This window comes from Falco rusticolus, chromosome 1, assembly GCF_015220075.1.
Source record: "Falco rusticolus isolate bFalRus1 chromosome 1, bFalRus1.pri, whole genome shotgun sequence".
In the NCBI taxonomy this organism is placed as follows: domain Eukaryota; kingdom Metazoa; phylum Chordata; class Aves; order Falconiformes; family Falconidae; genus Falco; species Falco rusticolus.
The window spans coordinates 90,528,851-90,547,384 of record NC_051187.1 but is presented as its reverse complement, the minus strand read 5'-3'; the positions used below and the strand labels follow the sequence as shown (position 1 = coordinate 90,547,384).

Sequence of the window (18,534 nt, the reverse complement as noted above, 5' to 3'; positions counted from 1 at the left end):
ATGAATTTACACAGTAGTCATAACAATGTTACCCTCTTTGAAAGTTAACATTTTCATAAAACTAATACAAGCATCAAGAGCTCTTTCCTGAGTAGCAATTACTATGTCAAAAGTTATTGCTATATATGTAAAACTAGGATTATTTACTTCCCTGTATACATTATTTTATATTTATCCACATTTTACTTCAGAGGGCTAGACAAAGAAAGACAGAAGATTATGTGAAGAGATCTTTAGCTACAGCAGTAAAACCTTGCCTGTATCCTACCCCAAACTTCCCATTTTTTATTTTCTCTCTGTTCCATTATATAAACTCTGCCCAATATAATGAATCTTCCAAACACTGGTTATTGATCCCACAGATCATTTGTTTATGCCCCTGTTTCCTTGGCATGGACTATCTTAGTTTTCAAACATCTTGGAGGTACTAGTAACAACCCCAAAACATAAAAGCGTTTTTATTTTCCTTCCCATGATTCTTCTGAAGCAATTGGAGTGAATCTTTCTAGTCCTGTTGCACATTTTGTTTCTCCTCTTAAGTGGTTTGCTGTTCAAGATCTCTGTCGATCTCTTGAGCATCTCAGTAACTACCAAATCCCTGTTCTCCTATATAAGGTAGGAATCTTAATTTTCAACACTGTTTTCATCCCTCTTAGACAGTTAAAAGACCTCTAAATTAGTTGAAAACATTCTTCTGCGGAGGTGCATGTTCTGTTTACTTTCAGCAAATTTCTACAAGCTCTGTGTAGGTGCACTTTTGGGCCATGACTGGAACCAGTTTTCAGCTCCTCTTCCAGAAGACTAATTTAACAAATTGTACAATCAAACCTAAAGGTACTGGTGAAACTTGAGTTACTCAAGCTTCCAAAGCACTGCCAGACCTGCGAAGTCAAAGGCCATTGAAGGGTGGGCAATGCCAGTCTTACTGAGATGAGACTGCATTAATAAATTTTGTCACTGAGCTGATTTTTGTTGTTTAAATTTGCAGCATAAGCTGCCCATAATGTTAGAGCAGGGGTCCTCAAACTATGGCCCACGGGCTGGATATGGCCCCCCAGGGTCCTCAATCCGGCCCCCGGTATTTACAGAAACGGGGGGTTGCGGGGGGAAACCAAGCAGCCGCAGATGACTGCCTGCCACTGCATCCGCGCGCCGGCCCCCCGGTTAAAAAGTTTGAGGACCCCTGCTTTAGAGTCTAGTGGAGAAACTACAGTACAGCTTTGCACAGAAAAGCAGACTAGATTAAAACACAGAGACATATTTGGGGTGTGAAAAAACACATTCCTGCATTTTGAAAAATATGCAATAAGCCTTTATTCCAGCGCAGTTCTAAAGCGGAACACAGTAAGTAACACTTCCCACTTCAAAAATGGAAAAGAAAAATAAAGCTACCTGCACAATAATTAAGGATGTGAATTTTACATGAAAAAATTAAATACACTGCTTTTACAAATAAAGGCTTGGGAAACAATCTGTATTACAGAATTCCCCAACCCTGCATCACAAATAATAGTAATTTCCCACTCGTGAACCAAAGCTGGGCATAAAACGCACTTCCTTCTTACTATTTTCATCCTGGTGTACCTCGTAGGCCACCTTAACAGCTACATCACTTCCACTTAAACACTGCTTGACAACACACTCTGCCCAGACATGACAGATGTGATTCAGGGAGGTCACCCCAAGCCCTGTATCAGCATATTACCAGGTGTCAAAGCTGTCTGCCTCCACAGTGCCACAGGGGAACCCAGGCTCTCCTCTCCACATGCACTGCTGTTCTTTGGATATCTTCTGCAAGTCCTGTCTCTGGCTACGGACATCAAAAACATCACAAAGCTTCAGGAAGAAAAGTAAGGCAGCCCCACTGAGAATCTTCCCTTGGGTTTCGTAGGAGCTCAAACGGAATCACCAAGGTATAGTTCCCACACCAAAACATCCTGAACTACTCAGTCCTTCCAGTCTTTGGGCTGCAAAGGAAGAGAGGGACTATTTTGTCCAAGTACTGGTCTAGTAGCATGGATCTGTTAAACCAGGGGGATACAGAAGGGGCAAGTGCATTGATTCCTAGGCATGCCATAAGCAGCACCTGCACCTCACTAAGTTTCCCCTTTATATCAAAAAGGGCAGCCTAGTTTCTCAGAACACTAGTGCAAAAAGATGACTGCATGCACTACAGAAGAAAACAAGATTATAGAGTCTCCTCTCAAGAAGAAGCCTTGGTTTGCTATATAAAAACATGAAGCATGCTTTATTCACACATTTTCAATTCACTAAAACATTAAAAGCCCACAGGTCATGTTTGTACGATGCGGTTAACATAAAACTAAGAGCTTACTGAAGTCAAAATAAAATATTCCTCACTGGCACTACTTCAATAATTGACCTAGCCCAGGGTCATTTTAGAAGAGTTTAAATGCATCATTAATCCAGGGTATTCCAAAGCAGCTTTACTAATATGCTATAATAAATTAGAATAGTGAAGCAAGGTTGCAGGTAGGATGTATTTAAAAAATAATGATATGATAACAAGATGTGCCAGAGATGCAGATTAAAGCAACATGAAAGAGAAAGCATAGGAAACATGATAGCAACATGACTTAGAAGTTCCAGAAATACATTTGATGAGATGTATTTTCCTTACTATTCTTCTGGCTGTACATTTTCCTTTCTTTCATGTTTTCTCCTGTCATTTCCATCCTTACACTCTGGCAGCTTCTCACTCTCTGTTATCATTAAAAGAGAGTAGCTGGTCTCTTTAACAACCAGATCAGTAAATTGGAGGTTAATCTGCAAGATGAAAAAGGTTACTAAATGGAAGAGAAGGTCAATTGTCTGATTATTTTAGATCCCAAAAGTCTGGAGGAAAGCAGGTTAGCAAAGTATATTGTAAAGACGGTGGCCTGGGGAAAGTATTTATTGAAAAAACTTGTGTATGGTCTCCTAAAGAAATCTATACGAGAGTTTATTGTCTGAAGAGTAGAAGCAACTAACAGGAAAGATTGGAAAGAATCAAGGGCTTAAACAAAATAAGCCAACATCTTTATTTCCTACATATTTCAAGACTTAGGTAGAGAGAAAGAAAAAGTTCAGTAGATCGTCTAAAGTTATCACTGCTCAAAAACCAAACATATAGCCAGCCCACATACAATCTGTGCATAAAGAGGGAGAAGAGACAGAAGCAAACCAAAACCCCATATTTATTAAAAAAAAAAAAAAAAAAGCAGCATGCCTGGAAAATGCCAAAACCACTGTAGATTGTACTGAATTTATACTCACAAACATAGGCTTTCCCATGTATTCACATGGTGTCTTTCACAAAATCATTCCATTCCTCATAAGATTGTTAGGGCACGCTACATTAAGAAAAATAAACTCCCTCTCCCTGTAGAAAGCAAATACGGTCTCCTTACCTCCTCCTGCCCATAAACAAGCATAAACGTGTGTAGGGGTGTGCGTGTGTGTATACACATATATTTATAAATAAAAGGAAAAACTCAAAGCCCACATTAATAACCATTTCTGAATAATCTATCCTACTAATAATTTCTTTAAAATGCATTGAAGAGTCTTAATTCATTGAATTTTAGTTTTAAACTTAACTCAGTAACATTTTGCTCTCATAAATCACAAAGAAGTGTTACTGCAACACAAGAAAAAGACAATTTTTTCCTAGACCTCTGTCTGAAGGGGTTACAATGCGCACAGGCAGTAAATACGTGTGTCCTGGGCTTGATCTCCTATGTTCATTTGCCACGCACATCCATTCCAGATGCAGAAGCAGGTTGCTGCTTAGCATGATGCCATCTCCATTTCCCTTCTCCCAATATAAAATACAATTTTTCTTCATTGCTTCTGAAGGAGACATCTGTTGTATGTCTTGTGCATTTGAGAAAAATTTCTCTCCCTTGTTCACACTGAAGTTACTTCAATGAAAACACGTTTCTCTTTAGTGACTGCACTATTACTCTGTGTGATGTCAGCACTTGAACTGCAGCTCGGAATTTCAGAGTACTAATTTGCTGAGATACCACTTCAGTTTTATAAAAAGTAATTCTCATGTTAATAACAACCCTCTGTCAAGCAGTTTCTCTTCACGCTTTGTCTATGGATGGTTTAAACAATGTCTCAGCATCTTTATTGCTCTTGGTGCATCCTCTCCTCATGAAGCAAGGAGACAAGGAAGATGGAGAAAGATCACATAAGGGAGTGGATTGTGCTCCAGTCAGACTTATTTCCCACCCCTCTGCAGCTTTTCTGTTTTCTCTGATGGAGCTGCAGTAGTTTCCTGCCCTCCTCTGCAGCCCTTCCTGCACAGACAGCATGCCTATTTGCAGTGCTGAAGATGGCAGCTTTCAATTTTCTTCTTAAATTCCATTAGTATAGGCAGCTGTTGGAGGTGAGCACAATTTCACTTTCATGTTAGCAAAGCATAGGCTAATATACGTGCTCTGCCTGCATGTTCATTGGACTTTTATCTCTTGAATTGATTATTTTAAGGAAAATAGAGAGGTAAAACCACTCTTCTCTCAGACTACTAGATAGATCAAGAAGTAATATTGATCAAAATAAAATCTGACCATATTTAGGAGCGTCTCCATATACTTGGAGAAATTCCCACCGCTTCACCATCATTGGCAATTATGTCAAGGACGACCTCATGCTGAAAAAGATTTAATCTGATATGAAACACAGGTCAAATATACTGCAGGAATATATTGCTGTGAGGCTTTTTAATGTCATTCTTTAGTTTTCTGCTAATTTTCACAGCCACCTCAAGTACTTTTTATGTCCACGTATGTTGTGTGTCTAACAATTTTGTAACTTTTTTGGAGAATTCGTTAATGTCATAAAAGTTCTGGATTTACATTTTTATACTGCTGTTATAATTGCAAAATTTGATCAGCAATTTGACTGCCACTTTAGTTTATGTTGAGCAATTCTGGAAAAACAACATCCGTTCAAGCCTGTCATTCATTTTGTATCCATATCAAATGCAACTTAAAATGTAGTCATTTATCAGAGCCTGAAAAATAGCAATATATTTCATGTAGGATGGCATTAATGTGTCTTTTTCATGCATTCCCCATGCTGATGTGAAACTATCACTCTGTAGAAAAAGCAATCTAAAAATTTTCAAGATTCAATCCAACATAATCATTTACCCAGCAATCAAGTGAGATATCAAAAACATTAAAGAAACTGAAATGTGTTTCTTCCCAGAAAAGCAAATAAAAAGGGGAGAAAGAGGCAAGAGACAGGGGTGTGGTGCTACGTTGAAAATAAGAGGGCTTCCCCACTGAAGGACCACAGTGGGTATGTTGCCTCTCATATAAACCATTTTATATAAATAAAAAGTGAACTATTGCATTAAACCATGTACTACATTCCATGCAAGACAGATGATTCAGAGCTGGTGAACGACTGAAGGACACGGCTTCAGCACAAGACTTGGTACAATTTATAGTCTCTTCTCAAGTTATCTAGTTCTGACTAACCTGGTGCATCTGTGCAGGCTTTGCCAGGGTCTGGCAAAAAATCTTGCAGAAAGGCGACTTCAGCTGCCAGTATCCATTGGAGCTAACTTGTGGGCAGGAATACCTCAAACCTCTCAAGTAGACCTGCACACATTTGACTTTGTCTTCCCCAACACAACGGTGTAAAGCTTCAGCAGCATTACCCAAGTGTCACATTACAGGCAAACTTTTAGCCCAGTGACTGGATAACAAAACAGAAAGACAAACTGCCTGTGACAGACAATTACCTTATCTAATGCAAAACCGGGAGATTTTAATCACAGTGAGGCAAAAGCATAGGGAATAAAAAACTTACCTCACACTACAGAGGCTGTTAACATTGCAGTAATACATGTGCAGGGCCTGTATTTCCCAGACATTGGCTCTGAACAGAGACACAGGGAGCCCTTGCTCTTCCCCATCTTCATCTACAAACAGAACTTGTCCCAGGCTGGCTATAAAATGTTCTTGCTTGTCCTAAACATTTGTTTGCATTCTCCTAGTACTCAATTTCTAGCAAACTATCTTCAGAGAGCAACAATAAGTAAACAGGCTAAAATTTTCTAAACAAACTAGTCTGTTATTCTATTTTAAGTACAAGTGTGAAAAATTACGCTTCTTTAAGCAAATGAGTGCCTTAAGTTAGCCTGACAAATCTACACATACACGCTCCAGTGAGCAATCCAATTTCTGAAGCACCCTGTATTAGCACTGGTGTCCTGACCAAATTCTAGTTCAGGTAATTACTCTGCCTAGCTAAATCTCTTAGCAGTATCGCATCCTGTCATAAACCACTGTACAGCACAGAAATAAACTGTTAAATTGCCATTACATCTTAAGCACAGAATCAACAGTTTATCACTGATTGATTAAACATTTAAGTTGTATGGGCCAGATTTTCTAGTCTACTATGTCCAATTTGCACTGTAAATTTGGCATTAAAAAAAAACAAAAAACCAAACCAAAACCAAAATAACGCACAATTAGCAAAGTGTAGGAAACTGCACTGGAAATGGTAACTCTTAGCTGGCACAAACCTGACAGACATTTCAGGGCACTGCACATTCATGGCACTGCCACTGTAACTAATCTCCAAAGTCCTTGTTGCTGCAGCTCTCACAGGGGTTACTGCTCATGTGGCTCTGAAGAAGACATGCAAATATTCTTCAGCTATGTCAGGGAGAAGTCTGGCAGATAGGCTTAAACTGTTGTAAAGGTCGTTTCAGATGACACAGTGAAGCATCTGCCAAATGCTGTTATGTCCCATCACCACAGATTTGGCTGAAAAATTCAAGCATTGGATGGCAACCAACAGCTGAAGCTGAAGGGGGCAGAGGGATGCTATACTTACCTATTACATCCACACGTGGCTAGATGAAAGCCTCATATTTCAGCTAGTGGCTGCTTCCTAAAGTTAGGGCAGAGGCCTTCAAAACACAGGATCTGACCAGGAGAAAGAGGAGACAGGAAATTCCTTCAATAACATCTGCCAAGAGATCTTAAAATGGGAGTGTAAGATAACAGTGTCCCTATGAAACAATTCAATTGCCCTTGAACAGTGGCAATTCTGACCTTGCAGAATACAAACAATCAGAACAAGAGTGGGATACTGTAGCCTACCTATTTCTGCTGGCTGCATATACACCTCATCGGTTTTATTCCTACAGTTCTCTTAATATATTGCTATTAGTTTGGCAATTAAATAGCTGATGTGAATTACCATGTGTTTGCATAGACTTGGAGTCATGTCAAGATGTGTGAAAATCTTGAATGGAGGTGAAGAATTTGAAAGAGAAGTATGAAATCCTGTTAAATTCCTGCAACAGATTTTCTTCCTCTCCTTTACCTCTTGAACAAACCTCAAGTAGGTCTCTTCTACAGTGTTTTTTTTCATATAGAAGAGGGAAAGGATTTCTCTGTTGAAGATGTTTTGAGAAAGATCACCCAGCCAAGGCCATCACCTAGTGAAACTCCTCCAAACGTGACAATTGTCAAAACCAGTCTGAAATCTTACCACAAAAGAACTTGACCTCAAAAAACAGTTTACACTGGAATTCTCAGAAAGGAGTTGGTTCAGCAGGTTGACATCTCCTAATAAAGCCTTTTCACATTTTAAAGAAACATTAAAGTACTGGGACAGCTATTTCCTTCAGTCAGGCTAATTTGGTCTCCGAACAGTGAGAAACATTTACAACCAATACAGCATTTTTAGCTCGGGATTCCTGAGCTGCATTGTATTCAACTTGTCAACCTCTGAGTTAATTTTTTTCACCTTATTTAAAGTAACCAAACATGCCTGCTTCTGGCCCTGATCCATCAAAATAGTTAGCATACACTCAGTTTTGCTGAAGTCAATTGGTGTAAGTATATGCATCGGCATATTGCTAGACAAAGACCATAAGTTACCTGTCTGGGCAGGGAAAGGGAGGGAATAGAGAGTAGAAGGGGAAAAAAAAGAGAATAAAGAAAAGAAAAGCTGCATTGTTCTTTCTTCTTCTATATGCAAACAGACATCTGCTTACACACATGGTTGCATCTTCGCTGAATGGCACATGCAATGGCACAGTGCAGCCTGGCTCCCAACCAGGATGCAACTACAGTACCCACTGAACGTCCCCACACCCAGACAAAGAGGTACATTCCCTGCACAAGGAGATGGGGAAGTTTAGGGAAGAAGTGATCATCATGTCCCAGTGAGGCATCATGTCCCCATGAGACAAAACAGAGCTGGGGTATGCCCCCTTAATCAGTGAGCAATCTTGCATCCCACTGCCTCAATAAAGCCATGGTGTCCCCCTCATCACAGTGGTCTTTCTACAAGTCCAAATGTTGGCATGCACAGAGGTTTCTTGATGATGTGTTTTGATTTGGATTAACCTAAAATAACTGCGCTTAAAAAAAATAATAATAAAAAAGGATAAGTACACACAATAATATTAGCTGACATGCACTACAAACACCAAGTAAAAAGAAAAGCAAACTAAGTATAGAAACCAGTCCATTTTACCCCGTAAGATATACTTTGTTTAGTAACATTCCTGATAGGTATTAAATTAACCACAGGAGGGCTCTCTCTGATATTCTGAATACAACAGAAACTGTTAATTGCCAAAAATTATATTGTATCTAAATGTAACAAAGGTTTTAGACCTCGAACAATATTTTCCTCAATAGGCTCCAATATATACAGGGTAATAAAATTATACATGAACAATTCAAATAAAGTAGTGAATTACAGAAGTGTTAACTGTACGACTGTTAAATACTTAAATGGCAAACGCAGATTGCCAATGCACTGCATTTTAAGACATCAAGCTCTGTTTTGTCATGCCATGTATAGGGGCTCTTGGAGCTGACATACCAGCAAAGCAACAAACAGGGCTGTAGAATAAAAGAGGACTGAACGCACCTGGCGCCAGCTGCTGCTCTGGGGAGGTAAATGAGGACTTACTCTGAACAGCACATGCATAGAAACTGAGAAACTGAGCATAGAAAGTGAGGCTTCATTTTATCACTGTTTTTTATTGGTCATCCATGCACTCTCCCAAAATAATACAAATTAATGTCAGCAATAGTTAAGCAGCTACTTTTGTAGATATGGGCCTGTTTGTCACTCTACTCCTCTGTTAAAGAGAAACAAAACTCTCCTGCCTCACGAGTTTGTGGTGAAAGCAAACGTAACTAAGTAAGACAGTGGAAGTAAATATGTAAGTAAGTCACAGCGTCCTGACAGTGCAATCACAGGAAGGAGGTATCTGTTTGTGCCCTAAGCAAACCACACTTAGTTAAAGATTTTGTAGCTGTTGAAATCAACTGGAAAAGCAAGGGAAATACAGCTAAGGGGGGGCTAAGGGAAGAAAGTTTCACTTTCAAGCTGCAGCTTTTATGCAGCTCCAGAAACAGAATTCACCAACCCAAGCTTTGTACTTCACTGGCATCTATTACAAGTAAGCAGTTAAGTGTCCTGAAACAATTATGATTTTCAGAACCCGAGTACCAAACAGTAGGAAACACTGCACTTTGGGCTTAAATTTGAATTTTCACCTCTTTCACGGACTTCAGAAACTTATGACTGTTTGCAAGACAGATTTCAGGCTGCAACCGCTTCCTGGAGCAAGAAGCCAAAATTAGTACTTTCACAGCCACCAGGCTTGGAAAGCAGATTTTGTTTGCCAATACAATATGGGCCCAGGATTTGTGCGAACTAAGTTCTCTTTATCCTGAGGAGTTCATTTAAATCCATACCTGACATATCCCAAGAGAAAGACCTGGGGCTAACCAGAGAGCAATACACAATTCGCAGGACGAGGGGGACTGTGACTCCCCCCGCGGAGGAACAGCGCTTGCCCACGCGGCGCGGCTGTCCCCGTCCGGCTGCGGGCACGGCGCGCACGCCGCTGTGAAGCGCAGCACCACGGACAGCTCCTCCCGCAGAACCGCCTCCACCAGGCGGCCGAAGCAGCGCGCCCCGCTGCGCGACAGCGTGAGTGACACAAAGCCAGAAACCCGTCCTCTCTCCTTCACACATCACAAAGCATCTCAGTCATGCACCTGTGAATAAGTATTCCAGAGCACCTGTGGCTAAGAGGTGCTGCTGTTCAACTTTAAGTGAGGAGATTTGACACTGGGAACCAGAGAGATGACAACTGAACGGAAAAAGTCCCGAATGAAGTTTAAATGCATTAGGGGTTACTTGGCTAGACTGCCCTCTCTTCAGCCAACCACGCCAGCATCCCACAAAAACAGAAAGAAACAGATCTCACAACACTTTTCACCAAATACCCGTTTTAAGGATGCTGGAACACTGCTGCAAGAAATGTAGTTCCTTTACATGAAGTTATTTCTCATATACTGAAAGTATATAAACATACAAGGATAAAGCCTTACTGTAGCCAAATAAAGTAGCACTACACTTAAGTAGCATCAGTTAACCAGGTTTGGACTAGGATTACATCCTACTGGCTGCACTGCATTGCTGCTTTTCCTCCACACAAAACAAAACCGAAATTAAAAGTTTTATCAGTATAACTTACTATCCAAACACTTCGGCCTTCGGATTTTATCAAAAGAAAAGATCAGACAGCTACTTGTATCACATGCGTAATACTGCAGTGACAAAAAAAAAAAAAAACCCAACAAAAAAAAACCCAAAAAAACAAACCAGAACAATAACCCGCCCAAACCCCCTTAAACTAACTGTAAAAGCTGTAATCAAAATTCAAGGACACCATAATCTATTAAGGAATTTACAAGGCTTTTTAAAAAAGGCAATAGAAATACCCTATTCAGTTTCCCTTATTCCCATAGTACAGCAAGGAAGACTGACTTAAAAAGAATTAAACCAGAAATCAATTATATTTATTTTTGCTTCATGTGTACTGTTTTATGGTCAAGCTGTATTTTAAGGAGAGTTTGTTGCTCCATGTAACTCAGAACTTTAATATCTGTACATTTAGCCTTGAAGCTCCATTTTAAATAAATTTTAAATAAATGATAAACCAGAAGTAAATAACAATTATAAAAATATAAAGACCAAGCCTATCGAGTTCACAACTGAAAACCTTAGGAAAACATGACAGGTATAAAAAGTAAGTTTGTACGAAACTTTTAGAGGTTAATAATGCTTATATAATTAATGTACAGTGATCAAACTAATTAATGCTGTCTGAAATCAGGGTTGTCATTATCATTTTCTCATCTTTTTATCTTTCCTAAAGAAGAGCTTCTCTGCTCAGAAACAGACACTGCGGGGGGGGGGGGGGGACGACGGACGACGACACACGGACAATAATACTCTTACATAACTTATTGCAGCACTGTTTTAAAGAATAAAAAAGTCAACTTATTTTGTCATATTAGAATTTCTAGATAGCACTAAAGAGCACAAGTGCTCTCTTCTAGGCACTGCTAATGACAAAGTCCCCAGGTGACACTGTTTTAGCACTGATAGAAACAGCCTATTTTTGTACTGTGGACTGCTTTTGAACGGCTTCTCTGCTTACTGCTGTCAGGATATCAATGCCTCCTCCATCAGCCTGCTATCCCTCCTTCACTCTGGTGCTGTGGGAAGCAGCCGAGATGGTGGGAGAGGCTGACTGACAGAGCCCTCATTCACACGGAAGTTTAGGGGTGTCTGCTTTAGCAATGAATTGGAAAGTTTAACTCGGAACTAGTCAGAAAATCAGAATCATACCATGTCATCTCCTCAAAAGCACCTGATGATTAAGAACACGAATTTAACTGTTCTTCAAACAGCATGGCACATTTATAAACATTACTGCCAGCATCAAAATACCACTAGATACACATTTTACCCACAGTGGCAAACCAGTTCAGCCTACAGCTAACTGATTAAAGTCATTGACAGCTCAGCCCCTCTCCCGTAGTCAGGATATACCATAGCAGTCTGACTGTACATCACTGTCACATGCTGACTCTACATACATATCTATGTAACTTAACGCAACTTTAGAATATATAAGAAAAGTCTGCTGCAGTTTCAGTAGGGCTGACCTTTAAACTCATGTCAGGTCACACCAAGTATCAAGTAATTGAACACCTCAAGGGCAAAGAATGACTTTGTTGAGTGTTTTAAGTTCTTGCATTTCCTACTAACTTAACAGAGAGAAAAATACATATTTCTGCTACGATACTATTTCACTGTTTCTAATGCAGTCCCTTCCTAGTATGACCTCATTTCTAATGTAGTCCCAAAGAAACACACTGACCATCTTCTTAAAATTTCCTTTATATTTAAAAGAGTTCAACTCCAAACTTTTATTTCAACCCTTGTTCCTTGTACACATCTTGCGTTATAACATGCATATCAAAAGACACAAGTACCATAACTGCATTACTCACCTATACCTCAACCTGCTATCCTCACTGGGTAATGACATGTTGCCAACATGACTTCAATTCTGACCACGATAATGAAATTACATTAGAGTCAGCTGTAAGGTTCAAAGCTTCATTGCTCATTTTTATTGTTTTACCATTAAACAGTACCATTGCTGCTCAATTAATATGCAGTGGGGAGAAAAAGAAAAAAGAAAAAAGAGAAAAAAGAGTAAGCTAGTAAAAAACCCCTTCCAGAAAACTTAGGATTTAAAATTTGCTGGGGTCTCCTTAACAAGTCTCTCTATCCTTTCATGTATGCTTAACTGCTGATCTCCAAGGTTTTCTTCCACCATTTTACCCAGAATTCTTTTTTTTTTAAAAAAAAAAAAAAAGTTAGTTCCCTTTGAGTATTATCCAGTCATGCTCTACTTAAGAATGCAGTCCTGACCATTAGAAATTTCACCTTATGTCAAGGCATGTGTCATTTAAAGAGCTACGCAACAAACATGGAAATCTTTATTTGCATTGAATACCTTAGCTTTCCTAATGCAAGGAAATTGGAACTGCAAAGCCTACATTATGCACCTTGTAAACTAATGACAGACACTTTATGATCATGATAATTTTCTTCTTTCAGCAGAAATCACTTCCAACCTAAAATCTAGCACCTGACAACTACTGCATTTTAAACCCTTGGAAAGATAAAGCTTCACATTAAGAAGCAATCTCAACTTACTCCCTGTAGTGATAAGGCATCTTCCATTCAGCATATTTCATTAACCCAAGTTACCATACTTTGGAGGACTGACTTCTGCAACGGGAAGGCGTACTAACAAAGAATCAAATGTGTTATTGTTCAGCTGAAGCCACTGACTTAAATACCTTACTATGTGGAAAGTGCATTATATACATGGGTGATGACCCTTGAAATTAAGACTACTAACACACTGAAATGATGCATGATGCTGTCTAATACACTCTTAACACGAAGGCTACGCAAGTGGTAAACAAGCTAAAACATCAAACAATCCCGTGATTTCTTACTAATGATCTATGAAATATTTATGTCACAATTAAATTACGCTGATGATTACAGTGTAGGAGCATTAGCACCGTTGAGCAGAACAAATATAAGCCTTGGTAAATTACAGGCAGGGTTTTAAAGCACTGCATTACAACAACTCCCCAAAACTAAACTTCGCCTAACGCAGGTCATACCGGGATTTATGAGCCACACATAAACCCAGGGAGCTGGGGAATAACTTAAGAAAAAAACAGCTTATGTCAACTGCTGTTAGGCATAAGGGTGATGGAACAGCCTGCGAACTGGAAATACCTGAAAGTTCGTTGTGACACCAGTCTGACAAGCAGTTACACACGGCGCGGTTGTACCGGGTCACATTAGTAACGTTCAGGAGAGGAAAAGGCTGTCACTCACTTCTGCCGAGTTTGAAACGGCAAGGGCGAGCAAACCGAGCAGCGAGGCGGCGGGTTACCCCGGCGGCCCCGGGCGGTGTCAGCGGGCGCCAGCCACCCGCAGCTCGGGAGGCGTCACAGGCAGGCGGACAGAAGTTGCGGTGAACACTCCGCTCCCCCTCATGAAAACCAGCGCTCGGCACCACGCCGGGCGAACCAGCGAAGCGTGCAAAATCCCACGTCCTCCTCATTTCGCAGCCTCCTAATCCCCTGGGCTCCCACCCCCGCCCTGCCCGGCGACACCCGGCCCGGCCCGCTCGGCTGGGCGCCCACAACTTTCTCCCCCCCGCGCGGCGCTGGGACAGGCACAGGTGCCGCCGCTCCGCTACGCTCCACCGGCGCCGCGCCTCGGCCCCCGCCGGCCCGACCCCCGCCGGCCCCGGGCCCCGCTCTTCCCCGGCGCCGCGCCCCGAGAGGCGGCAGCCCGGCGCCCGTCCGGCGCAGCGAGGCACGGCGGAGCGCCGCGGGACAGCGCTCCCGGGCGGCTTCGCACCTACCTGCGGCTCGGCGGGCTTCACCAGGTGCTTCTCCTTGTAGAGCGACCAGAGGCCGATGTCGGGCAGGAAAATCAGAGCCGCGGTGAAGAGCAGCGTCATTTGCAGAAACCTCTTCTGTTTCCTCTTCATGGCCAAAGCCGGGCTGCTCCGGTGGCGGCGGCGGCAGCTACCCCAGCACCACGGGGCCAGGTCCTTCCCTCCCCGCTCTCCCTCGGAGGCGCCCGGCGTCGCGGAGAAACTTCGCCCGCCTCACGGCCGCCCGCCCCGTGCCCGGGCGGGGCCGCCCCCCGCGGCGGCAGCGGCGGCGGCGGCAGCGGCGGGGCCGAAGCTGACGGCTGCTCCCCCCGCCCCGGCACGGCGCTGCGCGGTGGCGGTGCCGCTCCCGGGGGAGCTCATGGATCCATCTGCGCACGGAGCGGCAAACAGCCCGACGCGCAGCGGGAGGGGGAGCAATAAAGGGGGGGGGGGGGGGGGGGGAGAAAGGAAAAAAAAAAGAAAGAGGCAGCCACACACACACACACACACACACACACAAGCCGAGTCCAGCGAGCAGCGCTGGCCCGAGAGAGCGCCCCCTCCCCCGGCTCCCGGCCACGGCGGGAGCGCTATCACTGCGCACAGCCCCCGCGGCTCGCCGCGCCCGCCCGCCTCACGCCCCCCTGCCTGCCCGGGCCCGGGGCGGGGGGGCGCGGCATCATGAGCTCATCACGCGCAATTTGCTAAGCAAGAGTTTAAATAAAATAAGGGGAAAAAACCCAAAAACCACAAAGAGGGGCGCAGAGGCCGGTGTCGCGGCACAGCGCGCCCCTCCGCGCCGGGGAGGCGAGCGGAGAGGGGGTAGCCCCTGCGCCCCCCGCCACCACGTGCGGCTCCCGGGCCGGGGGCGTGCAGCGCCGGGCCCGCCCCGCCGCGCCCCCTCATCCCGGCCGCGCCCCCTCGTCCCGGCCGGCCCGAGTGTGCCGTCCGCCGGCTCCGCGCCTGCCCGCGCCCGCGGCCTCCAGCCCCGCAGGGGCCGTCCCTGCCGCGGGGACCGCGGGCCGGAGCCGGGCGGTGCCGCCGCCGCCGCCGCACAGAGGGAGCGGAGCTTGCAATTCCCGTTCCGGTCTGCCCTCCTCGGCGCCGCGCGAAACGCGGGGGGAACCGCGTCGAGCGCCCGCGGGCGGCTCCCTGCCCGGGGCCCGGTACGCCGCGCCAGGCGGTGCCGGGGCGCTCACCTGGCGGGCAACCCCCGCAGCGCCGCCCCCCGCCCGCCCGGCCGCGGCCCCGGCAGCCCCGCCAGCACCTGCCTTCCCGGCCGCGGGGCTGCCATCCCCGGCTTGGGGAGCGGCACCGCGCGAGGAGATGTCCACAGCGATGTCGCTCCGGCTGTCGCCTCTGCCCGGCTTGTTGCATCGGACCCGTTTTGGCTTCTGGTCTGAGTTCAGCTGCTGGTTCCGACTACGCGGTGCAATTACCCTTCCTTCCCAAACTAACTCCTCTTGGCAAAGCAGGGCGACGCTTAGGTTAAGCTCCCTAGGACTTAGTGCCCTCTCAGCTTAGTCACATCAAACGGTGGGGAAATGTGTACCAGGCTGGTCACATTAACGTGTCTAGAATGAATGTTGGAAAAATAAAGGTGTCTCTAACTTCCTGCGTATAAAAACCCATCCGTCAATTACAGTCCATATTTCTGTCGGTGGCTAAAATATTTCTGAGTGTCTAGGTCTCAAACCTGCAGTGGGAATCCTCTTTAACCAAAGTGTACCTCTCCACATGGTGGGAACTGTCCCTGCCCCTTCCCACAGGTGAGATCAGTCCTGTGCATCCACAGCACGGTCTTGTGTGGAAAGTATTTCCTACACGTGCATAAAATGGTACAAGAGGTGGTGAAATAGTATTTTTAGGAGGGTAGATGGAGATGAAGGAAAGCTTGTGGGAGGAACAGAACCCTGAAGGTGTTCTTCATGTAAATGCTCTTCATGTAAACGTAGGACTGGAAGGGACCTTGCAAGGGCAGCTCCTCCGTGGCTCTGCTCCAAGGCACCATCGGCTACATCTCTGTCATTCTTGACAAGTGTTTCTCTAACCCATGCTGAAGTCCTCCAGCGATAGGGCTGCTGCAGCCTCCTCAGGCAGTCTGTTCTGACTTGCAGTTACAAACTTTTCCTTAATGTTTAATCCGAATCTTCCTTGCTATGATTACAGTGTTACATTAACGGCCTAAGAGACAGCAAGCAGAGTATTGTCTTTACATAGCTAAAGCCCGCTTCCACGTACTGTTCCATAGGAACTCCAGAAGATCTCAACAGCTGATGTCTCTTACCACTTTCATCAGGACTGTCTTCAACTGATTTGTAAGTTTCTTGAAGTGCAATGTTCAAAGTGGACATAATATGCTATGTGGGACCTTGTAAGTGTTTTTAAGAAAAGCAGTGTAATTGCGCATGTGTCACAGTCTCTTCTCTTTTTCCATGCTTCCACATAGAATGCATAACAGCAGTAGGCCGTTAACTAATGGCCATTTTGTGATACAATTTAAGCTCTGGTTGGATTAGTTCACTAATCAAATGAACTACCACCTAATTCTTTGTTCCTATCTCTCTATATATGCAGCTGAATACTTCTCCCTTTTGCACTGTCTTCATTGAACATCATCATTTTTTCCCCAAAAAAATTATCCAGTTTGTCAAAACCACTTTGAATTTAAGCCTATCTGTCATATACAAATTTAATATTTTGTAATCCAGACTGTTAACAAGAACTTCAGCATGTTCAGATGCAGCACAGATCATTGCAGAGCTTTGCAATATGTATCCTCCCACACCAGGAGTGAGCCATTGATACTTTACTCTCTCTGTAGTTTCCAGACAATTTTGCACTCACCCTGATAGCTGCAAAACCTACATAAACTAATCTTGCTTAGAAGAGTGTCACGTGCAAGGATTTGCTCTGTTGTCTTAGTGACAAAGGATATATGTCATTGTCTTCTTTTCACCCACACCAGCCTATAAGGATGTCATGGAAGATCACCAAAAACACTATGCAAGCACTCACAGTTTTTGATTGTTGCAGCTAACCAAGAAGGTATTCAGCACAATCACATTTTTAAAATTTGGGTTTGTAGTCAAGAGCTGAATCCACCAAAAGATTAGAAGTATTCACAAAACCAAAGGGCGTTGGTCTCCTTGCCAGAAATTCCACTTTTTTTTAGCTCTTCATCCAGGGTTAGGAAACTTACCCCAGCATACAGAAGATTTTGATTCAGCTGCCTTTTTGTCTGAAGGGATTCAGCCCTGATGTTCTTCCACTCAGTGTGAGAAGCATAATAGCTAGTACCATCCTAAGTATAGAAATGATCGCTATGAAATCATGTAATTGTATAGAAAAAGTAGGTCTACTGGCAGGAAGGATTTAGGTGATGTCGCATACTGGAATTCCACGGCATGCCAGTTAAGTACTCCTCCAGAGGTCGAAGTGAATGCACACATTCACCCCCAGGAGATGAAATTCAATTTAATTTCCTGAATCCTGAGAATGATTTTGCAGTAAAGGTCATAGTCCCACAACTGGCAAATTCAGGCCAGGTTTGTAAAGAATAAAGGCAATTTTTCAGCAAATATTTTTTTCATGCAATCATAAGCCTCCTAGCCCTAATAAGAATTGCTGAATTTTTAACTACTGAATTAGTTTAAAGGAAGGAAAAATAAAAGTAAAAAGTGTCACTGTTCTGTGAGTTAAAAGCTGCGAACACACATCAGGGCATGTGGCAATAACGTATGCTTCCCCTAGAAGAGCTTGTGGTGGAGCTGCAGAATATACAGTTTTTTCAGTGGGAAGGCATTCAAGCCTTCAAATATTTGCTGTTTGAAATCTCAAGCCATATATGAAAAAAACTGAAAGAGGTGCATTCTGAAGCTTTTCAAACCTTGGCACCACAATTTAGTGTATTGGGAACATATTTTCATTTCCGCTGCTACATGACCTCCTAAGCCAAAAATTACACCAAGACTTCTGATACGACCTAGGACAGAAGATCAGAGCAGAGTGTAAATCCTAGCAGGGATGCGAGCTACCAAGCGAGAACACTACAAGAAGCTGTTCAGCCACGTGTTTCAAACCTAGAAGCTGAACTCAGCCTGCAAGGTAAATTTGATGATCAGAGCTTTACTTATAGAACTACTCAAAAGTGGCTCCAGCTCATGGCTGATCAATATCCTTCATGCAGGCAA

The 18,534-nt window shown here is 43.6% G+C and overlaps 1 protein-coding gene across 1 annotated transcript in view; it reads right to left on the bottom strand.

Moving 5' to 3' along the window:
* GALNTL6 (polypeptide N-acetylgalactosaminyltransferase like 6) overlaps positions 1–14,703 on the bottom strand; it is a 478,352-nt gene extending 463,649 nt beyond the window's left edge. Inside the window, exon 1 of the mRNA XM_037389745.1 lies at positions 14,327–14,703. Within this exon, the coding sequence (XP_037245642.1) occupies positions 14,327–14,455 (129 nt within the window). The 5' untranslated portion in view covers positions 14,456–14,703. The remainder of the gene's footprint in view (positions 1–14,326) is intronic.
* Between the last annotated feature and the right edge of the window lie 3,831 nt (positions 14,704–18,534).